At 50.2% G+C, this 24,030-nt stretch overlaps 1 protein-coding gene across 2 annotated transcripts in view; it reads left to right on the top strand.

Annotated features, from left to right (window-relative positions):
• SLC7A14 (solute carrier family 7 member 14) overlaps positions 1 to 24,030 on the top strand; it is a 70,510-nt gene that overhangs the window by 34,417 nt on the left and 12,063 nt on the right. The window contains exons 1-7 of one of the 2 annotated variants that reach the window (XM_007518350.3): positions 3,449 to 3,578; positions 4,726 to 5,190; positions 8,185 to 8,421; positions 8,905 to 9,122; positions 17,477 to 17,623; positions 20,191 to 20,399; positions 21,628 to 22,442. In XM_007518350.3, coding sequence (XP_007518412.1) covers positions 4,926 to 5,190; positions 8,185 to 8,421; positions 8,905 to 9,122; positions 17,477 to 17,623; positions 20,191 to 20,399; positions 21,628 to 22,442 — 1,891 coding nt within the window. In that variant the 5' untranslated portion in view covers positions 3,449 to 3,578; positions 4,726 to 4,925. Of the gene's footprint in view, positions 1 to 3,448; positions 3,579 to 4,725; positions 5,191 to 8,184; positions 8,422 to 8,904; positions 9,123 to 17,476; positions 17,624 to 20,190; positions 20,400 to 21,627; positions 22,443 to 24,030 lie in introns of those variants that run through there. The other variant, XM_060171952.1, reaches the window with a different exon arrangement.

The following is a 24,030-nucleotide window of genomic DNA, read 5'->3' as shown; positions in this document are numbered from 1 at the left end:
GCTTGTGAAGCTCCCCACCCTGCAGGTAGACTGAAGGCTTGAACCTTGGTCCTTGTGCACTATAATGTGCACTCTACCAGGTGCACCACCGCCCAGTGGTGCGCAGGACCTCTGGTTTTAAAGTCAGTTGTCTATCAGAGTGTATTTGTGAAACACCAGCATCATGTCCTTCAGGAAGTGCATGTACACACACACATTTCAAAAGCAACTGCCTTGCCCCTTCTTCACGTCCACAATGCCCAGCCACGACAAGCTGCAGACACCTGAGATGCCTCATTAGAGAGCCATTGATCTAGAAGCTGTCACATTGAGACAGGCGTGATCACTGAAAAGCTGATGACAGGTGTTTAGTCTGGAGAGATAAGATGCCAAGAGTTGTGTTAGCTGCTTTTACAGACTTAAAGCTGTTCCTGTAAGCAGATTACCCTGATCCCTGCAGCCCCAGGGAGCCACACTACAGACAATGGTGAAAGTCCCAGGATACAGATCTTTTTTCCCCTGTTTTCACTTTCTGGGGGCGTGGGGGTTGAGGGGAGGGCTAATGGTTTAAATACAGTTGTTGACACTTGGGTACAATTTCTTATCTCCCCATGACAGGAGTTTGTAAGATACTTTCTCCCCCCAATCTAGGTCCCCCTCTGCCTTCATCTTCCAGGATCCAGAGTCCCTTCCCTGCCCTCCTTTCCAGAGTCCTTTGCTTTGGTGCAATACAACAGACCTGCCACACCAGCCAGGCACCAGGGTGGAGGGGTGGGGAGGGGTGGGTTCAGCAACAGGGGCCCAAGAGGTCTGGTCAACAGCCAGATCAGATCGATGCCAGTTTACACTGTGCACACTGTGCAGAGAGTCACATGTGGGTGGGAGACAACTCAGCCAGTGGAGTGCAAGGCCTGCATAACTGAGACTAAGGGCTCAGTTTCAGCACCCCCATCAGCCAGAGCTGAGCAGGGCTGAGTGGTGCCTTGGTGTCTCAGTCTCTCTCTCCCACACACACTCACACATTTTCCCTCTCATAAAAATGAAAAAAGGAGAAGCGGGCAAGAGACAGCACAGTGGTTCTGCAAAAAAAAAAAAAAAGCCTCTCCTGCCTAAGGCTTTCAGGTCCCAAGTTCAGTCCCCAGCACCACCATAAGCCAGAGCTGAGGAGGTCTCTGGACTCTCTCTGTAAAAAAAAAAAAAAGAAAGAAAGAAAAAGCATATATATATTGAAGGGGCTGGAGAGATAGTACAATGGTTATGCAAAGAATATTTCATTACTGATGCCCCAAGGCCCCAGGTTCAATCCCCAGCACCACCATCACCCAGAACTGAGCAGTGCTCTACTGAGGGGAAAAAAAAAAGACTCTTTTGGCAGTTAGGGCTGTTTCTGTCTGTCTATGCTCTCTACAGCTGGGACTTTCCAACAAATGCTAGAAAGCTTCTCTAGGGAATGTCGCCAGGGTTTTGCAACCCCTTTCTATCAAATCCAGCAGGGATAATTTGGGCTGTTTGCTGTCCTGTTGGCCTTTGTTCTCCCTCTCCTCGCCTTCCAAAGGTAGTTCTGAAATGATTCCAGAATTCTGCCTGGTCTGGAAGCATCTACACCATAATCTTTCTCATCCTTCCACAACCTGCTTTTACTATCATTATGCTGACAGTCAAGAAACCCCTCATGCCCACAACCCCTCCCCTAGGACAATCCTGCCCTAGAACCCCTATACCCACACCCACACCCACCACCTCAGCTCCATCCCAGAGGTGTTTTGAGAATCCTGATTCAAAGCACAAATACGTACTCACTTCTCATCCTGCAGAGACAGCAACAGCCAGTTTCCAAGACTCTCTGAGGAGCATAGTCTGGGGGTCATGAATATGGATCCTGTCAGCAGTCATTTGGGAGCTTGTTTCCTTTTGTACATTTTGTTCTCGCCAGGAAATTTCCTAGCAAGGAAGGCAGTGTCCCCAAGGCTCGCTTGCAACAACAGTGGAGACACTGGGCAGGACTGAGCTCTCCCCAGACCTGTGTCTCAGTGGTTCCCTATATGGTGATGATCTGACACACAGAAGCTCCCACATGACCCCCAATCTGGCTGATACTCCGTGTCTCTGGGACAGACGGCCCCTGACCATGGGCTCATCATCACAGTGTCCCCTGCATAGATAGCTAGCTGCCCAGGGCCCAGCAACCTGCTCAGGAAGGACCCTGTGCAGGGGCCTTATGTCCCCTAGATGAGTAGGGGCTCTTCTCAGCCTCTTTTACCATAGAAATGACCACTAGAGGCTGTCATATTGTGAAACCAACTAGCATATTGACAAATCGAGTGAAAATAGGGCTTTGTTGCCTTAAGTGAGAGACAGTGAAAATCACCAGGAATGGGATTTTCCATAATGACTGCCCACCCCACCCCTCATCACTGTTTGTCTGTTCACCAGTCCAGTCCCCCCACCCCCACCTCACACACTCATCTCCCTCCTTAGTTCCTTCATGAGCACGGCCTGTCCTCCCCTCGGTGTGTCTGGGTCCAAATAGCCTTCCTAGGACATGGTCACGCTGGGTCAGGAGACTATGAGGCCTGAGATCACTTGTTTTCACTGATTTCTCTGTAACAGCTATTTCCAGACAAGGTCTCTTGCAGACGAGCTGGGTGTAGGAATTCAACATGCAAGCTGGTGGCAGGGGTGGGAGACACAGCTCTTCTTCTCTGAAGTGATCTGGATTTCAATTTTAGTTGAGTAGCCAAATAAAAAAGAGGAGAAGAGAAGGGAGAGGAGGAGGAGGAAAAAGGAAGAAGAGGGAGAGGAGGGAGGGAGGAAGGGAAAGAAGGGAAAAGAAAAGGAAACCAATTTGCCACAACAGCTTGAAATGGAAGAGGAAATTAAACCAGAAGAGCCATCACCCTGTAAACTGAGCTGCCACATTTCACCTGATTCCTCTAATTAGTGTTTGCAAAGCCTTTAGGGGCAGACAAGTGCTACATTAAGTGTTAAGTAGTATTAATTAATAATATTGGTACATTGCTTGGACTTAGACTTTTTTGTACAGTCCTTGCAGTCAATGTCCAACTCTACCTGAAAAGCTCATTCTAGAATCTGATAAAACTTGTGGCTTTCAGGGGCTGGGCGGTAGCTCAGCGGGTTAAATGCACATGTCTGAAAGCACAAAGACCAGTGTAAGGAGTCCAGTTTAAGCCCCCAGTTCCACTAGGGCCGTTTCACAGGCAGGTCTGCAGGTGTCTATCTTTCTCTCCCCCTCTCTGTCTTCCCTCCTCTCTCAATTTCTCTCTGTCCTATCCAACAACAATAACAACTACAACAAGAGCAACAAAGTGGGGAAAATGGTCCCCAGGAGCAGTGGATTCCTAGTGCAGACACTGAGCCCTAGAGTAACCCTGGAGGCAAAAAAAACCCTTGTGGCTTTCAAGGCAAGTATTCTCACATGAGTTCTGCATTTTCTTTGTTGACAGAAGTCATGTGACACAATCATCAGCTCTCTCACACCTCACACCCCTTTCCTGGAATAAATGTCTTGTCACCACCTGCTTTGACAGCCTGAAGTGAGATCTTGGCAGCTGACCTTTGACCAGCAGAGCACCAGCCAGGTGTGTATGGTGAAGCCTGCGAGACCACAGCGCCAGAAGCCCTGCCCATGGGCGCTGCCCTGGCTATTGCAGCAGCACTGGTTGCTGTTTCCATGGCAACCTTGGCCCTTACACCTATAAGCCTCTCTTCAATTTCAAACCAAAGAAATAACAGTCCTCCACTAGGGCACCTCATAGTCACATTCCTGAAAAACTATGTGTCCCCAGATTTAAATCACTTCATATCCCATATGTTTAGGGCCGGAGATAGCTCATCAAGTTGGGTGTGGGACTTGAGGGGTCATGAGGGAGGTGACACAGCACCAGAGAAAGCATCAGCACTCAGGTCTCTCTCTCTCTCTGAAAAAAGTCAGCTCTGGAAGTGGTGAAATCTCACATACAGGACACACCAGCTCTAGGGAAAAAATAAACTTTTGTGATTATATGTGAAACACAGGGCTTGTGTCTAGATCATCACCACCAGGGTTTTTAGCTACACATCTGTCCCATGAGATGCCAGGGAGCTACCAGCCACCCCCACCCCACCCTCCAGCATCCAGCACCACCAGGGCCCGCTCCCTCAGCCCCAGCCCTGGAAAGGATGAAAGAAGAGTGCAAAATATTGATCATGACGCTTGAGACCAAAATTTGAGAGATCCCATGACATGTCACTCACTACCCCTTTAAGAGACATAGATTCAACTTAGCTCTGGCTGTGGAGGAGAAAGGGGTGTTATAGCTCCCTAAAAATTATGCCCAAGATTTATAAGCCAAGTCTCAGCACAGCTGGAGGGGTGTGTGTGTGTGTGTGTGTGTGTGTGTGTGTGTGTGTGTGTGTGTTTATGGTCAAGTGGTGGAGTACCCGGTAGAGCGCACATGTTACCATGTGCAAAGACTTCATCTTCAAGCCCTAGGACCCCACCTGCAAGGGGAGAAGCTTCACAAGTGGTGAAGCAATGTTGCAGGTCTCTCTCTTTCTCTTTCTCTCTCTCCATCTCTTTCTCTTTGTCATTTCACTCAATTTCTCTGTCTTTATCCAAAATAAATAAAAATACAAAAATCTAATGGCAGCCTAGGGTGGAGAACGGGAGTGGAAGCCTGGAGGTGGGGACCTGGTGTTGCCAGCCTGCAGTCCTCTGGTCTCACCGTCCTCTCTCTTGACCAGCAGGAGTCCACCCATGCCTGGGAAGCAGCTCCGAGACCCATCCTGCCGTGAGCTCTGCACCTGGATGATGCCTGGGGGCATGCTCTGAGCCCTCCACCACCACCAGACCCCCCCTGCAGGACCCCAGCTTCACAGTCCCCTGCAATCCCCCTCCCCCTTCACGCCCGTGCTGGACTCCCTTACACAGCAGAACCCCCCCCACCATGGCCTTCACGGGGGGACTGCCCGCAGCCTGGGCTGCCCTGCTGTCCCGCCTGCTGCGCACCCAGCCTCCAGCCGCCATGCAGGAGGGTGCCAGGGGCCCCCGCCTGGCTCAGGTTTTGTCAGCGGCCGACCTGGTGTCTCTGGGAGTGGGCAGCTGCGCTGGTACCGGCATGTACGTGGTGGCTGGGCTGGTGGCCAAGGAGATGGCCGGACCGGGTGTCATCGTGTCCTTCATCATTGCCGCAGTGGCCTCCATCCTCTCAGGTCAGTGTGGGGAGTTTTGAGAGCACAGGGTGCCACACACAAAGGCATGAGTTGTAGCCAGGCCCCACCTGTACAGAAGCAGTGGGGAGTGGGGCTGCAGAGGTCTGTCTGTCTCTGAGCACCTGGCTGAGCACACATGCTCACTCTCACTCTTACCCTGAAGGAAGGAAGGGAGTAAGGGAAAGGAAGGGGGGGGGGAGGAAAGGGAAAAAAGAATGGAAGGAAGAAAAGAATGAAGGAGGAGAAAGAGAAGGGAAGAAAAGGAAAGAAGGAACAGAAAGAGAGGGAGAGAAAGAAGCAAAAGAAGAGTCTCTGAAGAAAGGGAAAGAGAGAGAGAAAGAGATAGGAAGAGAGAGAGAGATTGAGAGAGAGAGAGGATTCTCTGGGAATGGAAGAGTCATGCAAGCACCAAATCCCATTGATAGCAGGAAGGAAAGAAGGAAGAAGAAAGTGGTTGATACCATAAATCCAGCCAAGAACACTTCATGTTTTCCTCAGTGGAAATACCTCTTCCAGGAAGCCACCAAAATGCTCAAGGGATTCACTGAGCTTCCCTTTGGAAAGTGTGAGGAGAAATCTCACCTTTGCTGTGCAGTTCAGGGTAGGTAGTCCAGTGGGAGGCTATCCTTCAGGATTCTCTACACAGACATCTTGGAAGAGAAGTAATGTCTCGTCCTTGTCAGCTGTGTCCAGAAGGTGATATAGCACCCAACCTCCATCCTCCCTCACCCGCCAGCAGGTGGCCACACCACTCCTCAAATCACTGCCTTCATGCCTATGCCCCACAGAAAGCCAGACTCCTGAGAGTTTTTAGGCCTGGCAGCAGGCAAAGGATGAGGAGAGAGGGAACATGAAGGTATGAGTATTGGCAGGTGGGCAGAGCTGGAAGTGAGGACTGTAACTACCCCCTTCAGGCACCAAAGAGTCTCCCCAACAGACTGAGAGTCCTGAGTCTGATTCTGCACACTCACTAGCTTGGGAAAAAAGTCACATGGCAGCATTATTATTATTATTATTATTATTATACCTGAACACTGCTCAGCTCTGGTTTATGGCAGTGTGAGGGATTGAACCTGAGACTTTGGAACCTCAGGCATGAGAGTCTCTTTGTATAACCATTATACTGTCTACCCCCACCCTTTTTGTTTTGTTTTGTTTTGTTTTGTTTTTGCCACCAGGCATATTTCTGGGGCTCTGTGTCTGCACAGCTCCACTGTTCCCAGTGGTCATATGCTTTTATTATTTTGATTTTTTCCCCTTTTATCATTTTATTGGGTGTGGTGGTTAATGGTTTACATTACAGTTGCTGACACATGGGCACAGTTTCTCATCTTATGTGACAGGTGTCTGCAGAACACTCTCTCTCCCAGCCCAAGGCTTTTCCCCCCACCATGCACCAGGACCCCAAAGATATCCCCAGCCCCCTCCCTGACCTTTCCCCCAGAGTCCTTTGCCTGATTACTATATTTTTATAGAGGGTGAGAGAGAGAGAGAGAGAGAGTTAGAGAGAGACAGAGGGAAGGAGAGATGCCTGCAGCTCTTTTCCACCACTCATGAAACAGGTGGGGACTGAGGCTTGAACCTGGGTCCTTATGCTTGATTCTACTTGCACTTAGCCAGGCTGGGGGAAGAGTGTGGCCACATGTCCTCACAGACCAGCCCACAAGTCCCAACAAGCCTCTTTGTCAATCACCAGTCATCCATTACTGATTTCTTGTTCTTTGCATTTGTATGTCTAACTGGCCACCCTCCCTAGAACTCAGTCTCTCAGACTGTGGAATGTGTTGCCCTCTGAGGCAAGCTTTGATGTGGGAGCTGAGTGAGAAGGGCACTCGTGACCTGGCGCTGGGTAGTCCACTGTGGGCGCCATCATGAGTCAGGTCCACGTTCCTGCAGGGTGTCTCACACCCAGGAAGTGATGACAGAGAGATTCACACCAAATGGGATTTTGGGGACAAGTCAACACAAAGGACAGTGCACCGGCTCTGTGATATGCCCCCTAAGTTTTAGCCTTCCGAACCACACTCACACACACACACACACACTGGGGGAGGCTTCAGTGCTGGGCTATCTTTCCCTTGCTCTGTTGGTCTGTCTCTCTCTGAAAAGGTCAGCTCACAGCCATGAAGCCCAGATGACAACAGAAGAAAACAAAAGGGGGGGGAGTGCTTTTTCTAAATATGGAAGTTGAGCTCCCCAGGGCTCCATAAACTGGTGCTGAGCCCTCTCCCCAGCGTTCAGGGGGGACAAGCTGTGTTTTTTTGTTTGCTTTTTTTTTTTTTTTTACTGTTGTTGTTATTGATGTCATTGTTGTTGGATAGGATACAGAGAAATGGAGAGAGGAGGGGAAGACAGAGAGGCGGAGAGAAAGATAGGCACCTGCAGACCTGCTTCACCACCTGTGAAGCAACTCCCCTGCAGGTAGGGAACTGGGGGCTACGCCGGTCCTTGTGCTCTGAGTCACTTGCGCTTAACCTGCTGTACTACCACCCAGCTCTCTGTTTGTTTGTTTTAATAAAATACAGTTGTTGGTATATGTGTAATATTTCTCAGTTTTCTACCAAACACACTCACTCCCAGCCCAAGTCTTCTTCCACCATCGTGCACCAGGAACTGAAAAACACCCCCACCACTCCCACCCCACCACCCAATTCCTTTTCTTTGGTGAAATCCACCAAACCCTGTCCAAGTTCTGCATTGTATTGTTCCTTTCTGTTTTCTCAACTTCTGCCCATGAGTGAGGTCACCCCATAGTCATCCTTCTCTTTCTGGCATAATTTACTTAACATGATTCATTCAAGCTCCATTCAAGATGAGGTAAAGAAGGTGAATTCATCATTTTTAGCTGAGTGGGAGGAGGGAGCTGAGGGTGGGCCTGGCTTGCCTGAACCCCTGGACATGGAGCATCTCTGTCCAGAGGCCTATATGGCCTGCTGCCCCTATTTCAGAGGCCAGCCCCCACTAGGCCCAGCGTCCACAAGTGCTTCCTCACAGGTGTCTGCTATGCAGAGTTCGGTGTGCGTGTCCCCAAGACCACGGGCTCAGCCTACACCTACAGCTATGTGGCAGTGGGTGAGCTGGTAGCCTTCTTCATCGGCTGGAACCTGATCCTGGAGTACCTCATCGGCACAGCAGCTGGCGCCAGTGCCCTTAGCAGCATGTTCGACTCGCTGGCCAACCACAGCATCAGCCGCTGGACCGTGCACACCCTGGGGACGCTAAATGGCCTGGGTGAGCCTGCCTATCCCCCCAGCCCCCTGCCCACTGCCTGTACACACACAGGAGAGTTGAGGTGCCAGCAGGGTTCATAGTTAGAGGCAGTCTGGCACTTTCAGACCAAACACTAACAGAAGGTGGCACACATAAGCACACAGACACAGACAGACTAGACAGAGACAGATATATAGACTTTCACAGACACACACACACATAGACACACACACACACAGTCACAGGCACACAGAGACACACATAGACAACACAGGAATAGACAGACATGCATCCACAATGCATACATGCACATAGACACACAGGTGTGCACACATACATACATACCCACACAGGCACAGACAGACACACAGGCACACTGACATAGACACAGGTGAGTCTCCACCATCTATACCAAACTCTCCACCCTCCTCAGCATCCTAAGGTAGCCCCCTCCTGCTCACTCTGGTCTGAGGCACCTCCCCCTCACCCTATCTGTGCCCTCAGGGAAGGGTGAGGAATCATACCCGGACCTGCTGGCCCTGCTGATTGCTGTGGGCGTCACATTGGTGGTGGCCCTGGGTGCGAAGAACTCCGTGGGCCTCAACAACGTTCTCAACGTGCTGAACCTGGCTGTGTGGGCATTCATCATGGTTGCTGGCCTCTTCTTCCTCAACGGCAAATACTGGGCGGATGGCCAGTTCCTTCCCCATGGATGGTCGGGGGTGAGTGGGAGCCTGGGTGACCCAGGCCTCAGGGGCCACGCTCTTAGGAAGGAAGGGACTGGTACATCTACAGCCCCCATCCTTCAGCTAGAGCTGGAAAACCAGAGAGAGAGAGACAGGAGACAGAGAGAGACAGAGAGGCAGAGAGGGCAGAGAGAGAGAGAGAAAGAGGGACAGAGAGAGACCGGGTGCACACGGCAGAGCAACACACCGCCCAGGTGAGCCTCTTTGCCAGCCCCATGTCTGTTCCCCATCATCTGATCACCTGCAAGAAATTCCCAACACCATGAAGTCATCTCTCCTCCATCGTCACCATTTAATGGATTTAATTTCAAGGGTGGCCCTTTTGTTCTTCATTTGTTTCACAAACACCCCCTGAGATCTTCTTTAGTACAAATACAAAGAATGGATTCTATGTATGGGCCCTTTGCAATACACCTAGTACTGTGCTCAGTACCTTGCACATCTCACCTCATCTAATATATCTGTGAGGGAGGCTGTCGGTCTTATAGACGAAAACATTAACGTTCAGAGACAGCAAGTGCCTTGCTAGAAACAAAGAGAAGAGTTAGGACCCAAAGGCAGGGCTGGATGATTCCAAAAGCCTGTGCATGAGCATTTAAGCTCTGCAGAATTATTTTCTTTATCCAATCTACTCAGACAGACAGATGGACAGCAGAGAGCCTGGCAGGGGGTGTGGAGGAGGGAGTGCTGTGGGCTTAGGGCCTGAAGCCACTGTCTGTGCAGCTCCAGCACCTGGTTCAGGCAGGAGTGGCTTGCTGGCTGTGGTGGGGTGAGGCAAGTGGGTAAAGCCATATACACCCTCCCCACAAGTGCAGCTCATGGTCTTGAAGTTGCCTGGTGTGGTCTGGGGATGACAAGAGAGTGGCTTGGACCAAAAGGACACTTTCCAATGTCCCCTTTATGGTTTGGTCGGTGTGGCTTATGCTAAAGAAAAGGACACAGTGAGCATAGCAAATCCTTTAAATGCTTTATGGAGGGGGTTAGTGGTTTACAGTGTGCTGTTGACACGCAGGTGCAACCTCTCTTCTCCCCATGATCGGTATCTAGGAGTCTGGAAGACACTGCTCCCCTACCCCAGGATCCTCAGCCCCTCCACCCCCTCCCTGCCACCTTCCTAGTCCTTTGCTTTTGCACAGTACACCCCACCCAGTTCAACTGTCACTTGATACTTTCCCCCTTACTGTCCCTGTTTGTATTTATCAAGTCACTTGATTGAAGGATATCGACCTGTCAAACACTTGTCACATGAGCACACTGTCTTATCCCCCATGGTGTATTTCTGTGTGCTGCCCCCACCACCAACTCCGCCCTTACCCACCACCGGGCACCATGTCCCCAAGGCAGAGTGACAGACTCTCTAGACTGACCTGCAGCTCTAAGTCATTCATGGACCTGAGTCCCTCCAGTAGGCCTGCACATTCTCACTTTGTGGATTTGCTGGTAAAACTCACCAACCTGACTTTTTTCATTAACCGGTAGGACAAGAGTTAGAGATTTTCAAGCTGTGAAGTCTTCTAGACATTCACTGCTTCTGTCCTCTTAATAGAACAAAGACACTGATACTGAGAGAGGTCAGTCTGCCTAGGATCAGTGGCCAGAACAAGACTAACCTTTTGTTGAGCCTGAGTTTTCTCCATAGTGTCTAGGGACCAGAAACCTCTCTTGGAGAACACTTAAAATAATAGCTATTTACTCAGGGCCTTGCCATACTGTCCAGTGCAGAGAACTAAGCCAAAGATTTCTGGTCTTTTGCTTATCTGCAAGAATTCCCCAGAACTGCAAAGTTCATCTCCTCCTGGAAATGAATCAATCTTGAAACTGGTTAAAACCAGAAGGAGAAACAAAGAAACACTGTTGACCCCATTCTGGATCCCCAAGTTTGTTTTCTTATGATACATATCGTTCCTTTCCTATCAAAATAAAAAGGAACAACAAATTACTAGAGTGACAAGGAAGGAATGTTTTCCCAGAACTCTGTTGCATTTTATCATCCTACATGAAAATATTCTCACTGTCTTCTTAACAACACAAGCAGCCCTTGGATCATGGTCTCGCCACAGGGCTTTGATCAACAATCCTCTGTCTTCTGTGCTTTCAGCTTCTCATGGCTCTGAAGTAGGAGAACTCAGTGCACCAAGACATACATTAATTTGTATGTAGATAAAGCCCTGGGAGGTTTCATGTGTCCCTCGTGTGGACAGTAATGATGATAATGACAGGCAGAAGGAGGTAGGGTTCACTGGCTCCTCATGAGACACCGACTGACATTGTGCTCTGGAAGTATTGCCTCACTTTTTTCACTATGCTTGAAGATAGGTTCTGCTCTTGTCGGCAGGAAGGCATCAAAGCCAACCCTGTTCAGCTGGTCTGTTACTCAGGTCTGTACAGTTGCTATGTCCTTCATTCTGTGGAGGGTGACTCCTAAGGAGAAAATGATATAGTAATGAATCCAACATGTTGCATGTTTTTTATTGTTGTTTTCTTTTAAACTTTCCCAAAGAGCATCTTCCGTTAAGAATTATTCTAGAGCTGCTGAGAAAGCTCACTTGGATAGTTCTCTGCCCTGTCTGCCATGTCTGTGATTCAGGCTCAAGCTGGCCCCACCACACTGAAGGACTCTTGAGTGCCATGGGCTCTTTCCCTTTCTCTCTGGCCCTCTACTTCTCTGACTCTATCGAAACAAAACAGCAAAGGAAAGGAAGATGACTTGAGCTGGTCTCTTATCTTCAGATGAGCTTCTAGATTCCTTAGGATGCAATGTTTTCTAAATGTGTTGTTATTCGTTGTTTACTAAAGCGTTATGTCAAAGCAATTTAAAAACTTCTGTTAATCACTCCACTCGTGTTTTATTTTCAAAAACTTTCTAATTGCTCACCTGAATGGCACACACTTTCGGCCATGCTGATGAAGGGAGTTTAGCCTTTCTCCCTGTGCTTTGTTCTAAAGTCTTTATTCTCTCATTCTGTCCACATTTACAGTGAGGACAGCTCTTCACCATTTAGGAGCTCCTCAGACCAGCACTAGGTGCTCTTCTTGAGTGCACCCCAGCCCCCGCCCCCTCTCAGCAGAAATAAAAGATTCAGAAAGCAGCATAAGACAGGAAGGAAGGGTGCCCTTCCCCGTGCTTCACATTTTCTTTATGACAAATTCTTTAATGTGCACTTTGCATCAAAGATATCAATAGCCCTATGATTATCTCCACTTTTGCATTACTGAGTTATTTGAATTTGCACCAAAAGTTATAAAAGTCAAGGTCACAGTCTTAGATCACAACTGCATTAAAATTCTTCTTCCTCTCCTCCTCCTTTTCCTTCTTCTTTTTACCAGAGTACTGCTCAGCTCTGGCTTGTGGTGAGAGGACCTGGACTTTGGAGCCTCAGGCATAAGAGTCTCTTTGCATAACCACTGTGCTATCTTTCCCATATTGAATTAAAATTCAGTACCAGTCCTGGGCAAAGCCAAGTCTGTATTTATGTTACTTTCTCCAGGACTAGTGTGCCTGAGACCAGTGGTCCTTGACTGCAGTTTTAGCCACTGACCTTCTTTGGATAGGAGATGACTTAAACTTACTGTCTCAAGTTTGCCATTAACTTAAACTCACAGAATTTTGAGTTTTCCCTTGCAGATCTATTCTCCCTTCAGAAAACCCCAGTGTGTGTCCTGGTGGCTGTGACCAGAAACACCCTTCCAGCCCAAAGGGCATCCCCGTACAGGGACAGTGCTGATCTGCACCATTGGCATCTGCCTGGTCCTGAATCTCCATGCAGTGTGTTCCTCCCCAGGAAACTGGCCAAGGCCTGTTCTCACTCAGCTTGCCACAAAAGTACTTGAGTCCTTTTGAGTTCATTGAGGGCTCACTGTCACTTGTTTAGCCCAGCAAGGCCACCCTGAGCCAGGGCCTGTCTGGTGTAACCTGGTGCCTTTTCCTGAGCCTGTCACCCATCAGATGAGTGTCCACATGCCCTCCTCCACAGTCGGCCGCCACCCAAAGCCAAGCTGTCTTCTTGGTGGTGAAGTGAGCTCGTCCCTCCTGCCCTGGCAAACTCTCAGGGAGCCCCAGCTCACCATCCTCCTCTGCTGCTCTGTGTGGACAGGATGGAGGAGGGAGGCTTTGTGTGAGGCCTGGCCTAGAGGACCCCATCCCGAGACTGGAAACCTCAGATGTTCTGCAGGGGTCAGTGCCCACTCTGTCCCCTGGCTGCAGGCCCACCACAGCTGGCCCTCTCCCCACTGCTCCCTTCCCCCCAACACACACCTTCTCTCCAGCCATTTCCGTCCAAAGAAAATACCTTGAGGGACCATGTACTCGAGTCCAGGCTCAGGGTCAGATGCCACTTGGCCTTAAAGTGCTTCAGAACCACCAGTGTCACTCCCCACGTCCAGTGCCCAATGGCCCTGGGCTGAACCCTGCTCACTACGTCTGTGGTGGGATGTGTCTCCATGTGGTATTTGGTCCTGATGCAATCTGACCAGTTTTCCCTTAGCCAAACAAGACACTCCTCCTGCAGGAATGGCTGCCTGGAAAGCAGCTGGGAGCCATCTGGGGATGCTGGGGGCTGCAGATGAAGAATGCTGTTTCTCCCTGGCTCCACAGAGAACCTGGATATGGGGCCTCTGGCACCTTCCTAGGGTCTGGGCACAGCTACCGGAAGACAAGGTCTGGTTGTTGAGGGCAGCACCTCCCTACCTCCCGAGCGTCTGTGGATGGCTGAGGCTGACTGTCCAGGCCTCCTCAGCTTGGTCTCCCACACAGCAGCAAGGCAGAAGGCTCCCTGAGGAGGAGGAGGAGGCCATGATGACCGGCTATCAAGTTCTGCCATAGAGGGAGCCCAGCCAGCTGCTCCAGGTTGTGCTGATAGCTACAGCAGTCACTCCATGATCCCGAATGTCAGCAAAGTCCAGGCCACTTGGGCTAGAGCTGGCCCATCAGGAAGAGCACCTGCTCCCTCACAGCACAGGTCAGGGTCACTGCCAACCCCACTGCACCTAGGAGGTTTCAGTGCAGCAGTCTCTCTCCCTCTCTCTGTGAAGAACTCCACCTGAAGCTGTGAGGTCTTTGTAGCAATGACAAGAGCAAAGGCAATACGAGACCAGCGAAGAGGCTCACCTGCACAATGTGCTTCTCTGCCAAATGCACCACCCACGTTCCAGCCTGGCTCTTACTAAGTAGAAGGAAGTTTCAGTGCTGTGGTGGTTTTTTTATTTGTTTGTTTGTTTTGTTGTTTTGTTTTTCTATCTGGTTTTGCATCTCTCCAGAGGAAGAAAGAAAGAAAGAAAGAGAGAAAGAAAGAAAGAAAGAAAGAAAAGAAGAAAGAAAGGAGTCAATACTAAAACGGGGGGGGGGGATAGGATAAAGTATGAATGGCCCAAGGAGCACACAAACCTATTCTTTGCTCTCAATTAAAAAAATAAGGGATTGGGTAGGAGAGACAGTATAGTGGTTCTGCAAAAAGACTCTCACACCTGAGGTTCCAAAGTCCCAGATTCGATCTTAGCACCACCATCAGCCAGAGCTGAGCAGTGCTCTGGCCTCTTTGCATCTCTCTCTCATCTCATTAAAAATAAAACAAATAAGGTATGTTTTTTAAAAAGGGCAAAATAAGTTATTAGTGGTTTAATAATGGTCTGCAGCTGCAGGGTCTAGTTACACAGTGCACGCACCACCACAGTTCAGTGCACGATCCACCCTCCTCAAGCCCCCACAGACCTCACAAAGTCTTAAAGATAGCTTGGCTGCTCCTGGTTGTTTGATTTACAAGTTTTTGTCTTTCAATTTTCTAAACTCCACATATGATTAAAGTCATTTGGGAATTGGCTTTCACAGCCTTACTTATTTCACCAAGCATAGTTGTCTCCAGTTCCATCCTTATCATCCTGAAGGACAAAAAACACTTTCTTCATTGCAAAGTAGTATTCCACAGAATGTATTTCCTGTGACTTCCTTGTTCATTAGCATAGTGGTTTTGCAACAGACATGTCTGAGACTCAGAACTCCCAGTTTCAGTCCTCTGCATTGCCCTGAGGGGACTGAGTAGTGTTGCACCTGCTAGAGTGCAGACATTATCATGTGCCAGGACCCAGGTTCAAGCCCCCAGTCCCCACCTACCAGTGGGAAGCTTCATAGGTGGGGGAAGGACTGCAGGGGTCTCTCTCCCTTTTTCTCCCCCTCCTTTCTCAATTTCCCTCTGTCCCATAAAAGAAGAAAGTTACCTAAACCACAACTGCTCTGGTTAAATAAGCAAGTAGTAAATTAACCATTATTTATTTACTTTTTGCTAGTGATTTAATATTGATTTACAAATTTACAAGATAACAGGGATACAACTCTGCACCATTCCCTCCACAGTTTTGAATTCCCAACCCCTCCATTGTAAGCTACAGCAATTCTTCTAAGGTTACAGATACGAGGAGTTGGGTGGTAGCGCAACAGGTTAAGTGCACATGGTGGTGGTACAGATATGGGTTAATTATTATTTTTACAGCTCCGTATCTATATTTGTATGTATTTTCCCATTTTTCCTGTGGTCTCATCTTCTCTTCCTTTCCAAGTCACACATACACCTATCACTACATCCAAATGTAGTGATCCCTACAATGATCCCTTTTTACTCTTCTCTCTTCGAGTCCTGATGGAGTTGGAGTTCAGAACTCTCTAGTTATCTTCCCCTGCATTTCTCCCCCACTGGGAGTATGGACCAAAATTCCTGATGGGCTGCAGAAGATGGGAGTTCTGGTTTCTGTAATTGCTTCTCTGCTGAACATGGGCATTGACAGGTCAATTCATACTCCCAACCTAATTAACAATTTTTAAGATCTATCCACGCATCAAATTTTATTCACAGATGCTCATGCTAGAAACCCCACATACTTCTTTTATTAAGAATGGAAAGGCATCCCCATGGTGAAAACCAGTGGCTACAGCTGAGGTCTGGGTAGAGAGATATGCAGAGAGGAGTCTGAATGGTTGCTGGGGTAGAGGCACACCTCGAGCAATTTCATGGCGGGCATCTTTCTATGTGCCTATCAGGTTTCATATACTTACCAGGTAAAACAGCTCATTCAAACCAACTGAAGTAAATGCATGAGTCTTACTTTCTCACTGGACTCTCTTCTCCTTTGACAGTCTGTGTGCTTGACCTGTTTGGCTGGACCAGAAGCTGCTGGTCTCTGTCGGTCCCCTCTCCAGACCCTCTCTGCACCCTGCTTCCTCTGGCCTGTGTTCTGGGAATGGGAGCCTTGCTTCCTGCTGGCTGGAGCCCACGAGAGGCGTGGGTAGGGAGGTGCCTGTAAGGACAGAGTCAGGAAGACCTGCTCCCATCTTGCTGAGTCATTTCAGTTCAACTCTGCTTCCTGCCATGTGCAAGGGAACTCCAAAGTGTCCTGCTCCCCAGCTCAGTTTGGTCAGTCCTCAACTATGATGGCTCTCGAGCTCTGTATATGCAGATTCTGACAAACAGGCATTTTCTGGACAAACTCCGTCTCTCTCTCCCCAACCTGGTCACAGTGAATTTGCTGGCCACCTTGTCATGAGCATTCATTGCTAGATCTTCTTCTGCTCATATTGATGTGGAGAATTTGTGTCCTACAGATAATATTGGCGCTTGTCAGCCTTGTGTCATTTGGTGTGTCAGTGTTGCATTTCAGGTCCTCAGCACTGAGTGTTGTATTTGACTCTTAGTGCCAGAGGGAACAGCTCAAAGCACTTTTTTGCCTAGGACTGTGGTCTCACTGCCAAGCTCAGTGCTGGACACAGGGGAGCAGCCGACATTTGTTTTGCCCTAAATGTGCCAGAGTATAATGCACCACACTCAGTCCAACTTTCATGCTTGTGTTTTCCCTTTTTGTCCTTTTCCCTTAAATTCCACCTAGGAGTGAGATCATCTAATATTTGCAAGGGTTCTGGGTAAGGAGGAGGGGGTGGGAGGGGGGATAGAAAGGGCTTTGGAATCCTGGTACAGAATGGGGGAAGGGCCAGAGCTGGGGGAGAGAGTATGATGCAGACACCTGTCACAGGGAGATGGGAAACTGTACTCCTGTGTCAGCAACTGTACTGGAAGCCATTAGCAACCCCCCTCCTCAGATAAAATGTTTTTAAATGAACAGATAAGGAGATTTCTGAAGAAAAGTGGGCCTAAGAGCTGTGCCAGGTAGACCAGGAGACAGCATGGGGACTCCAAAGTGACTCCCATGACTGAGGCTCCAAGGCCTCCCAAATCTCATATGCCCTCCTCCCAGTTTACACCCTCCCCCATGTCTCTGCGGCTGCCACTGCCCCATCACCTCCCATGACTCCCATGGTCCCCCAGCTCACATGCCCCCTCCCCCACCAGGTGCTGCAGGGAGCTGCCACCTGCTTCTATGCCTTCATTGGCTTTGACATCATCGCCACCACTGGAGAGGAGGCCAAAAATCCCAACACCTCCATTCCGTATGCCATCACTGCCTCCCTGGTCATCTGCCTGACTGCCTATGTGTCTGTAAGTAGGAGGGGGGTGGGCAGGGGGCAGGGGACAGCACAAGGGCGTTGTTCATCGTGTCCCTTCCCCACCCAGCAGAGCAGCCTTACGGGCTGGGGAGCAGGGATACAGATGTCTCTCCTTCTCTGTCTCTGTCTCTCCCTCCCTCTCTCTCTCCCGACTCCCCCATGAAAAAAGAAAGGTAAAAATGGCCATTGAAAGCATGGAGTCACACCCAGATCCAGGGTACCATAGTGTTGTGGACATAGTCTCCTGCAGGGCCCCATCCTGTCCCTCTGATGCATGCATGTGTGGATATGTATGTATTCACGCATGTATGTGCATGCATATGTGTGCATGTACATGGATGTATGCATGCTTGTGTAGATGGATGGGTGCATATATGCATATGTGTGTGGATGGTGTGTAAATGCATGCATATGTGGGCATATGTGCAGGTATGGATGGATGAGCACATGGATGGGTGGATGCATGTGTGTATGTAGACTCTCCACTCTGACATGAAGAAGAGGAGATTGGAGACATACCTGTGCCAGTAGGTGACAGGAATCCCAGTCTCCTGACTGCTGTCATGAGCAGTGATGCCACCACCAGCTAGAGTGCACACAGTCACCAAGTGTAAGGACCTGGGTTCAAGTCTTCTGCTTGTGGGGGAAGGTGTCATCAGTGGAGAAGCAGTGCTGTACTCCCTCCTTACTTCTCTCTGTCTTTCACTCTCTATCTAAAAGAAAGAAGGTAGTGGGGGCGGGGGGATAACTACCAGGAGCAATGGAGCTGTGCAGTTACCGAGCCCCGGTACTACCACTGGTGGTGTTAACAGAAAGCCAACCATCATGACAGCCTCAAGGCCCCTCACATGAGTTCTGGAGCCTCTGGGCCCCTCATATAGACTGTGCAGATCTCCAGGGCTGGGCTCCCCTCTGACTGAAGTAACACCCTCCTGTGCCTTCCTGGGCTGCAGAGGCATAACTCCAGGCCCTGGGCCTGCCCAACAATAGCCAGAAGACAGTCAGGGCTGGGAAAAGGAGCTGCAGAAGCCAGCACCCCACCCCAATACCCCCGGCCAGGCAGGCTTCAGGCAGCAGACCAAGGCCTCAGATCAGAGGCTGGCAGTAAAGGGTAAGAGTGTGAGTACAAGCTCTTCCCTGGGTACCCTCTCAATGTTCCCTGTCTTTGGGAGCTTCTGGGGCAAGAGGAGTGTTCCCTGGCCTAGGGCTCTCCCTTTACACCCTCTGGAGCTCTCCTGCACACTCCCCCCACCCCAGGAAGAAGCCCAGCGCATGCCTCAGGCCCACCCAAGGGGCACATTCTCAGCTCTGCCCCAGGTCCCCTCCACAGAAACAGCTTCCTCCCGTCAGCTTCCCTCAGCACTGGCAATAGTCACAGACCTAGAGCCACAAGTGGGTGCGCCTCAAAAGCCAGGCATTTTACCCACCACTGGTCCACATGTGCCAGAGCGCTGCTCTGGTTCTCTCTCGTTCATTTTCTGTTTTTCTATTACTCTGTCTCCTCTCTTCTCTTTGCAGATTGATGCTTTGGTGGTCTTCTCTTTCACTTTCAAATTGATGTTTTGGTTCTCTCTCTCTCTCTCTCTCTCTTTCTCTCTCTCTCCCCCACCCTCTCTCCCTGTCACACTGATGCTCTATTTTTTCTCTCTCTAGTTTCTCACTGTATCTCTCATCAAATGAATATTATAAATAAATAAATATTGAAATGAGTCACAAATGGATAAAAGCAAAGCCACTGTGGCCTGCTAGCTCCAGATCAGGAGAAGATCCTGCCCTGAGGCCATCACTATAAGTGCTGTTGGCCACCCACCCACCCACCTCCTGGAACTGAACTCAGAGAGAAAAGAACATGGCCAGCCACCTGGGGGGAGGGCATCAGCTGGTCCAGTCGCATCTCTGAAGTTTCATGCTAGTGGCTTGCCCTCCAGAGGCAGAGCAGGCCCTGAATTAGCCTGAAGTGTCCAAGGAGCAAGGATCTGGGCAGGCAATGGTGCACTCCCGCTTAGCTTGTCACCATGTGCAAGGACTAGGGCTCAAGCCCCCACCCCCACCAGGGTGAAGCAGGGAGGCATCAGGAGCCATGAAACAGGGCTGCAAGTGTTTCTCTGTCTCTCCCCCTCTCAATGTTACCTTCTCCTCTCAATTTCTCTCTATATCTATTCAAAAAGTACATACAAATATTAAAAGAGAAAGAAAGAAATTAGAATCTCAACAACCACTGATCTTAGTGCTTCTGTCTGTAGTCACTCCACCCCTCCCCTACCCAACAACTGTCAGAGCAGCTCTGGCACCTGGGCTTATCCTGAAGATCTATGCCCACTCCCTGAAGACCCAGCCTCCCAGAACCCAGCCTCCTTTCAGACACTGGGCCCTGAAGACTCAGCCTCTCTGCAGAGTTACACCCACACACAGGCTCAACAGTGTATGGGACTGTAGCCTGGTCTCCAGGGCTCCCACAGGGGAGCAGGAGAGGGCAGGATGGCAAGCCTGAGTCCTCAGGGTCCTGGGGTCACCTCCTGACTCCCCCTGCAGGTGAGCCTGACACCCCCCTCCCCACAGGTGAGCGTGATCCTGACACTGATGGTGCCATGTGAGGCCATTGACACGGAGGCCCCGCTCATGGAGATGTTTGTGGCCCATGGCTTCTATGCCGCTAAGTTTGTGGTGGCCGTGGGCGCTGTGGCTGGCTTGACCGTCAGTCTGCTGGGCTCCCTCTTCCCCATGCCCAGAGTCATCTATGCCATGGCCGGAGATGGGCTGCTCTTCAGGTAGGAGGCTGCACTGGGCCTGGGGAGGCACATGGGCAGGAGGGTTTCACAGGACCAGGTGGGTGTCACAGGATTAAGGTGGATGTTACAGGTGCCAAGTGGGTGTCACACAGGCAGTAAGGCATGTTTGTGAGACTCCAGGTTCACAGACAGTAAGTAAATAAACACAAAGTTTGCCTCCATGTCAAGGAGTTAGAGGAAGTTGACTGTACTTTTCATTTTGCCACCATGGCCTTGTAGGATTCCATGCCTACATGACTCCTCCACTCCCAGTCTTTTTTTTTTTTTTTAAAGTAGAATGTGATCACAAGAAAGAGAGGAAAGAGAGGGAGAAGAAGAAATAACATAGTACCAGCCAACCTCCTTTTCTTTAAGTTTCTTCTATTAAGCCTTTTTAAAAATAATTTTATTGAGAGTCTGGCGGTAACACAGTAGGTTAATCGCACATGGTGCAAAGCGCAAGCACAAGGACCGGTGTAAGGATTCCGGTTTGAGCCCCAGGCTCCCCACCTGCAGAAAAGTCGCTTTACAGGCAGTGAAGCAGATCTGCAGGTGTCTATCTTTCTCTCCCCCTCACTGTCTTCCCCTCCTCTCGCCATTTCTCTCTGTCCTATCCAGCAATGACGACATCAATAACAACAACAATAATAACTACAACAACAATAAAAAAACAAGGACAACAAAAGGGAAAATAAATAAATAAACATAAAAGATAATAATTTTATTATTATTATTATTATTTTTACCAGAGTCTTGCTCTGCTCTGGCTGATGGTGGTACTTGGGATTGAACCTGGGAGCCTCAGGCAGGAAAGTCTTTGCAGAACCATCATGATATCTTCTCAGCCCTCACTCAACCAGTTGTTAAATTTCCTCCAGACAAGTGCTCCCATGTGGTGGCCAGGGGCTTGAACCCATGTCCTTCCACATAGTGAAGGATATGGGTTGTGTCCAACCTGCAAAGAGAGCTTGGCTTCCAGGTGCACTGTAGGAGCAGGTTCTGGGTTGGGAAGTGTGCATGTGTGGTGGGGGTGCTGTAGGGAGGCAGAAGGGAGTAGCAGGCTCTCTGTGCCTTGAGACCCTGCTGTAAGAGTGGGTTTTGGAGTGGGGTTGTGGGGGGGGTGGCCCTGACTCTGCTGGGGTCCCCACAGGAGTGGGTTCTGGATTTAGGGGTACTGGGCTGTGGGTCCAGGGAGTGGGGGTGCCCTGACTCTTACCCCACCCCACAGGTTTTTGGCCCATGTGAACACACACACGGAGACACCGGTGGTGGCCTGCGTGGTGTCGGGCTTCCTGGCGGCCCTGCTGGCCTTGCTGGTCAGCCTGCGGGACCTCATCGAGATGATGTCCATCGGCACACTGCTGGCCTACACGCTCGTGTCCCTGTGCGTGCTGCTGCTGCGCTACCAGCCAGCGGGCAGGGGCCCAGCTGGGGGCCCGGGGGACCTCGACACACCTGAGGGGGGTTCCCCGGCTAGCAGCCAAGCCGAGCCTTTTCCGGGGGGCCAGGCGAACACCTGCGGGGCCCCCAACCTACCATCAGTGGGGGACAGCGAGCTGCTCATTGGGCCGCAGGGCCGGGCCGGGAGCTACGGCGCAGTGGACGGGCAGGCAGGTGGGGGGCCAACTGGGGGGCGGCTGCCCAGGCTGCGGGCGCTGCTAGGGCCCCACTACTACACTCTGCGGCTCGGCCTGGGGCTGCCCGGCCGGACAGAGAGGCCCACACCTGCCTCGGGCCGCCGGGCCGCGGTGTGCGCCCTGCTGCTGCCCCCACTAGCCGCTGCCCTGTGTGGCCTGCTGGCTTTCGGCTCCGAGCCGCTGGGCCGCCGCCGCTGGTGGGCGGTGCTGCTGGCCACGCTGCTGGCCGCACTGCTGGCCTGCCTGGTGTTGGCCCTGCTACGGCAACCGCAGAACCCCGAGCGCCTACCCTACATGGCGCCTGGCCTGCCCTTCGTGCCCGCGGGCGCTGTGCTGGTCAACGTCTACCTCATGCTGCGGCTGTCAGCCCTCACCTGGATCCGCTTCGCAGTCTGGTGCTTCCTGGGTGAGCGGGGCTGGGGGGCTGAACACCCACAGCTGCCTCCGTGGGGGCTGGCTGGCTGGGGAGACTTTGGGGGTCTCTCTGTTTCCAGGGGTCTGTTTGTCTCTGGAGTTCTGTCTGTCTCCAGGAATCTGTTTATCTGTTTCTGGGGAATCTGTCTGTCTATGGGGTCTGTCTCCAGGAGTCTGTCTCTGGGAACCTGTCTATCTCCAGGTATTTGTCTGTCTCTGGGTGTCTGTTTGACTCTGGAGGGGCTGTCTGGCTCTGGGGGTCTATCTGTCTCCAGGTGTCTGTCTGTCTCTGGGGGTCAGTTTGTCTCCAGGAGTCTGTCTCTCCTGGGTCTGTCTGTCTCCAGGGTATGTCTCCAGAGAACTGGGTCCTCAAAGCCTCAAGCATGAGAGTCTTTTTGCACAATCATTGTACTTTTTCCCCAGTCATAAAAATTGTCATAAATAGTAGAGAAGCCCTAATTTCCTTTAAATAAGCAAAGTATAAAATAAGTGTGGATTTTGGGCTTCATTTTTCTGTCACTGTTGGATCAGGGTACCAACTAAAGTCCTTCTCCACTCAGATTTTTATGAAACAGTGAAGGGCTGTTCTTTTTACTTTCCCCAAGCCCTTTCTTCATGCTTTGCTGTTTCAATCATGCCCCTAGGAAATGCTCATCATGCCATCATCCTTGTGATTTGTTTCTTCTGTCAACAGCTAATCACTGGTCATGAATGTGACCAAGGTTCAAGCCCAGCTCATACCACATTGAAGGATGCTTTGGAGATATGGTCTGCCTCCACCCCCTTATCTAAAAAATAAAAAATATTGCAGTTTCTCATTTTCACATATTCTAGAAAACTACATATACATCTAGTGATGTGTTTTAAATTTTAAAACTGAGCCAACTTAAACAAAGAAATCACTTGTCCCAGCACTGGGTGCAGTGTGAGTCACAGTGATGACTGACACCTTTTTGCATATCAGCCATCATGCAAGGCCTCTCTATCTGTATGTTATTCAGTCCTTACAAGAACCTCTACTTTTGTAGATGAGAGAACTGAAACACTTGGCTAAGGGGACATAGCTGAACCAAGATCAGAATTTCGGTAGCACTACTATATAGAGACCAGGGTTCTGCATACATACGTGCTACATATGTGGACAAGAACTCAAAATATACTCCATAGAGAAAAAATTAACAAAGGGGAGTGGGCAGTGGTGCACCCAGTTAAACACACATATTACCAAGTGCAGGGACCTGGGTTTGAGCCTCAGGCTGTGCACCTGCAGGGGGGACACTTCACAAGCAGTGAAGCAGGTCTGCGAGAGTCTCTCTTCTCTCTCCTTTTCTATATCCTCCTCCTCTCTCACTTTCTCTCTGTACTGTCTAATGAGAGAGAGAGAGGGAGAGAGAGAGAGAGAAAGAGAGATAGAAGAAACATAAAAGAGAGTCAGAGAGACAGACACTGCCTGGTCTACCAGATGTCCAATTCTCCCACTCTTGGCTTTATAGGTGAACAAATCAAGCTTGAGAGGTTACAGTGCAAGGTCACAAGAAGAGTGCCAAGCTCTTCCCAAAGCAGCAGCTACACCCTGCTTC

Source organism: Erinaceus europaeus, chromosome 14 (genome assembly GCF_950295315.1).
Source record: "Erinaceus europaeus chromosome 14, mEriEur2.1, whole genome shotgun sequence".
Classification (NCBI taxonomy): Eukaryota; Metazoa; Chordata; class Mammalia; order Eulipotyphla; family Erinaceidae; genus Erinaceus; species Erinaceus europaeus.
This window is presented reverse-complemented; position numbering and strand designations above follow the sequence as displayed.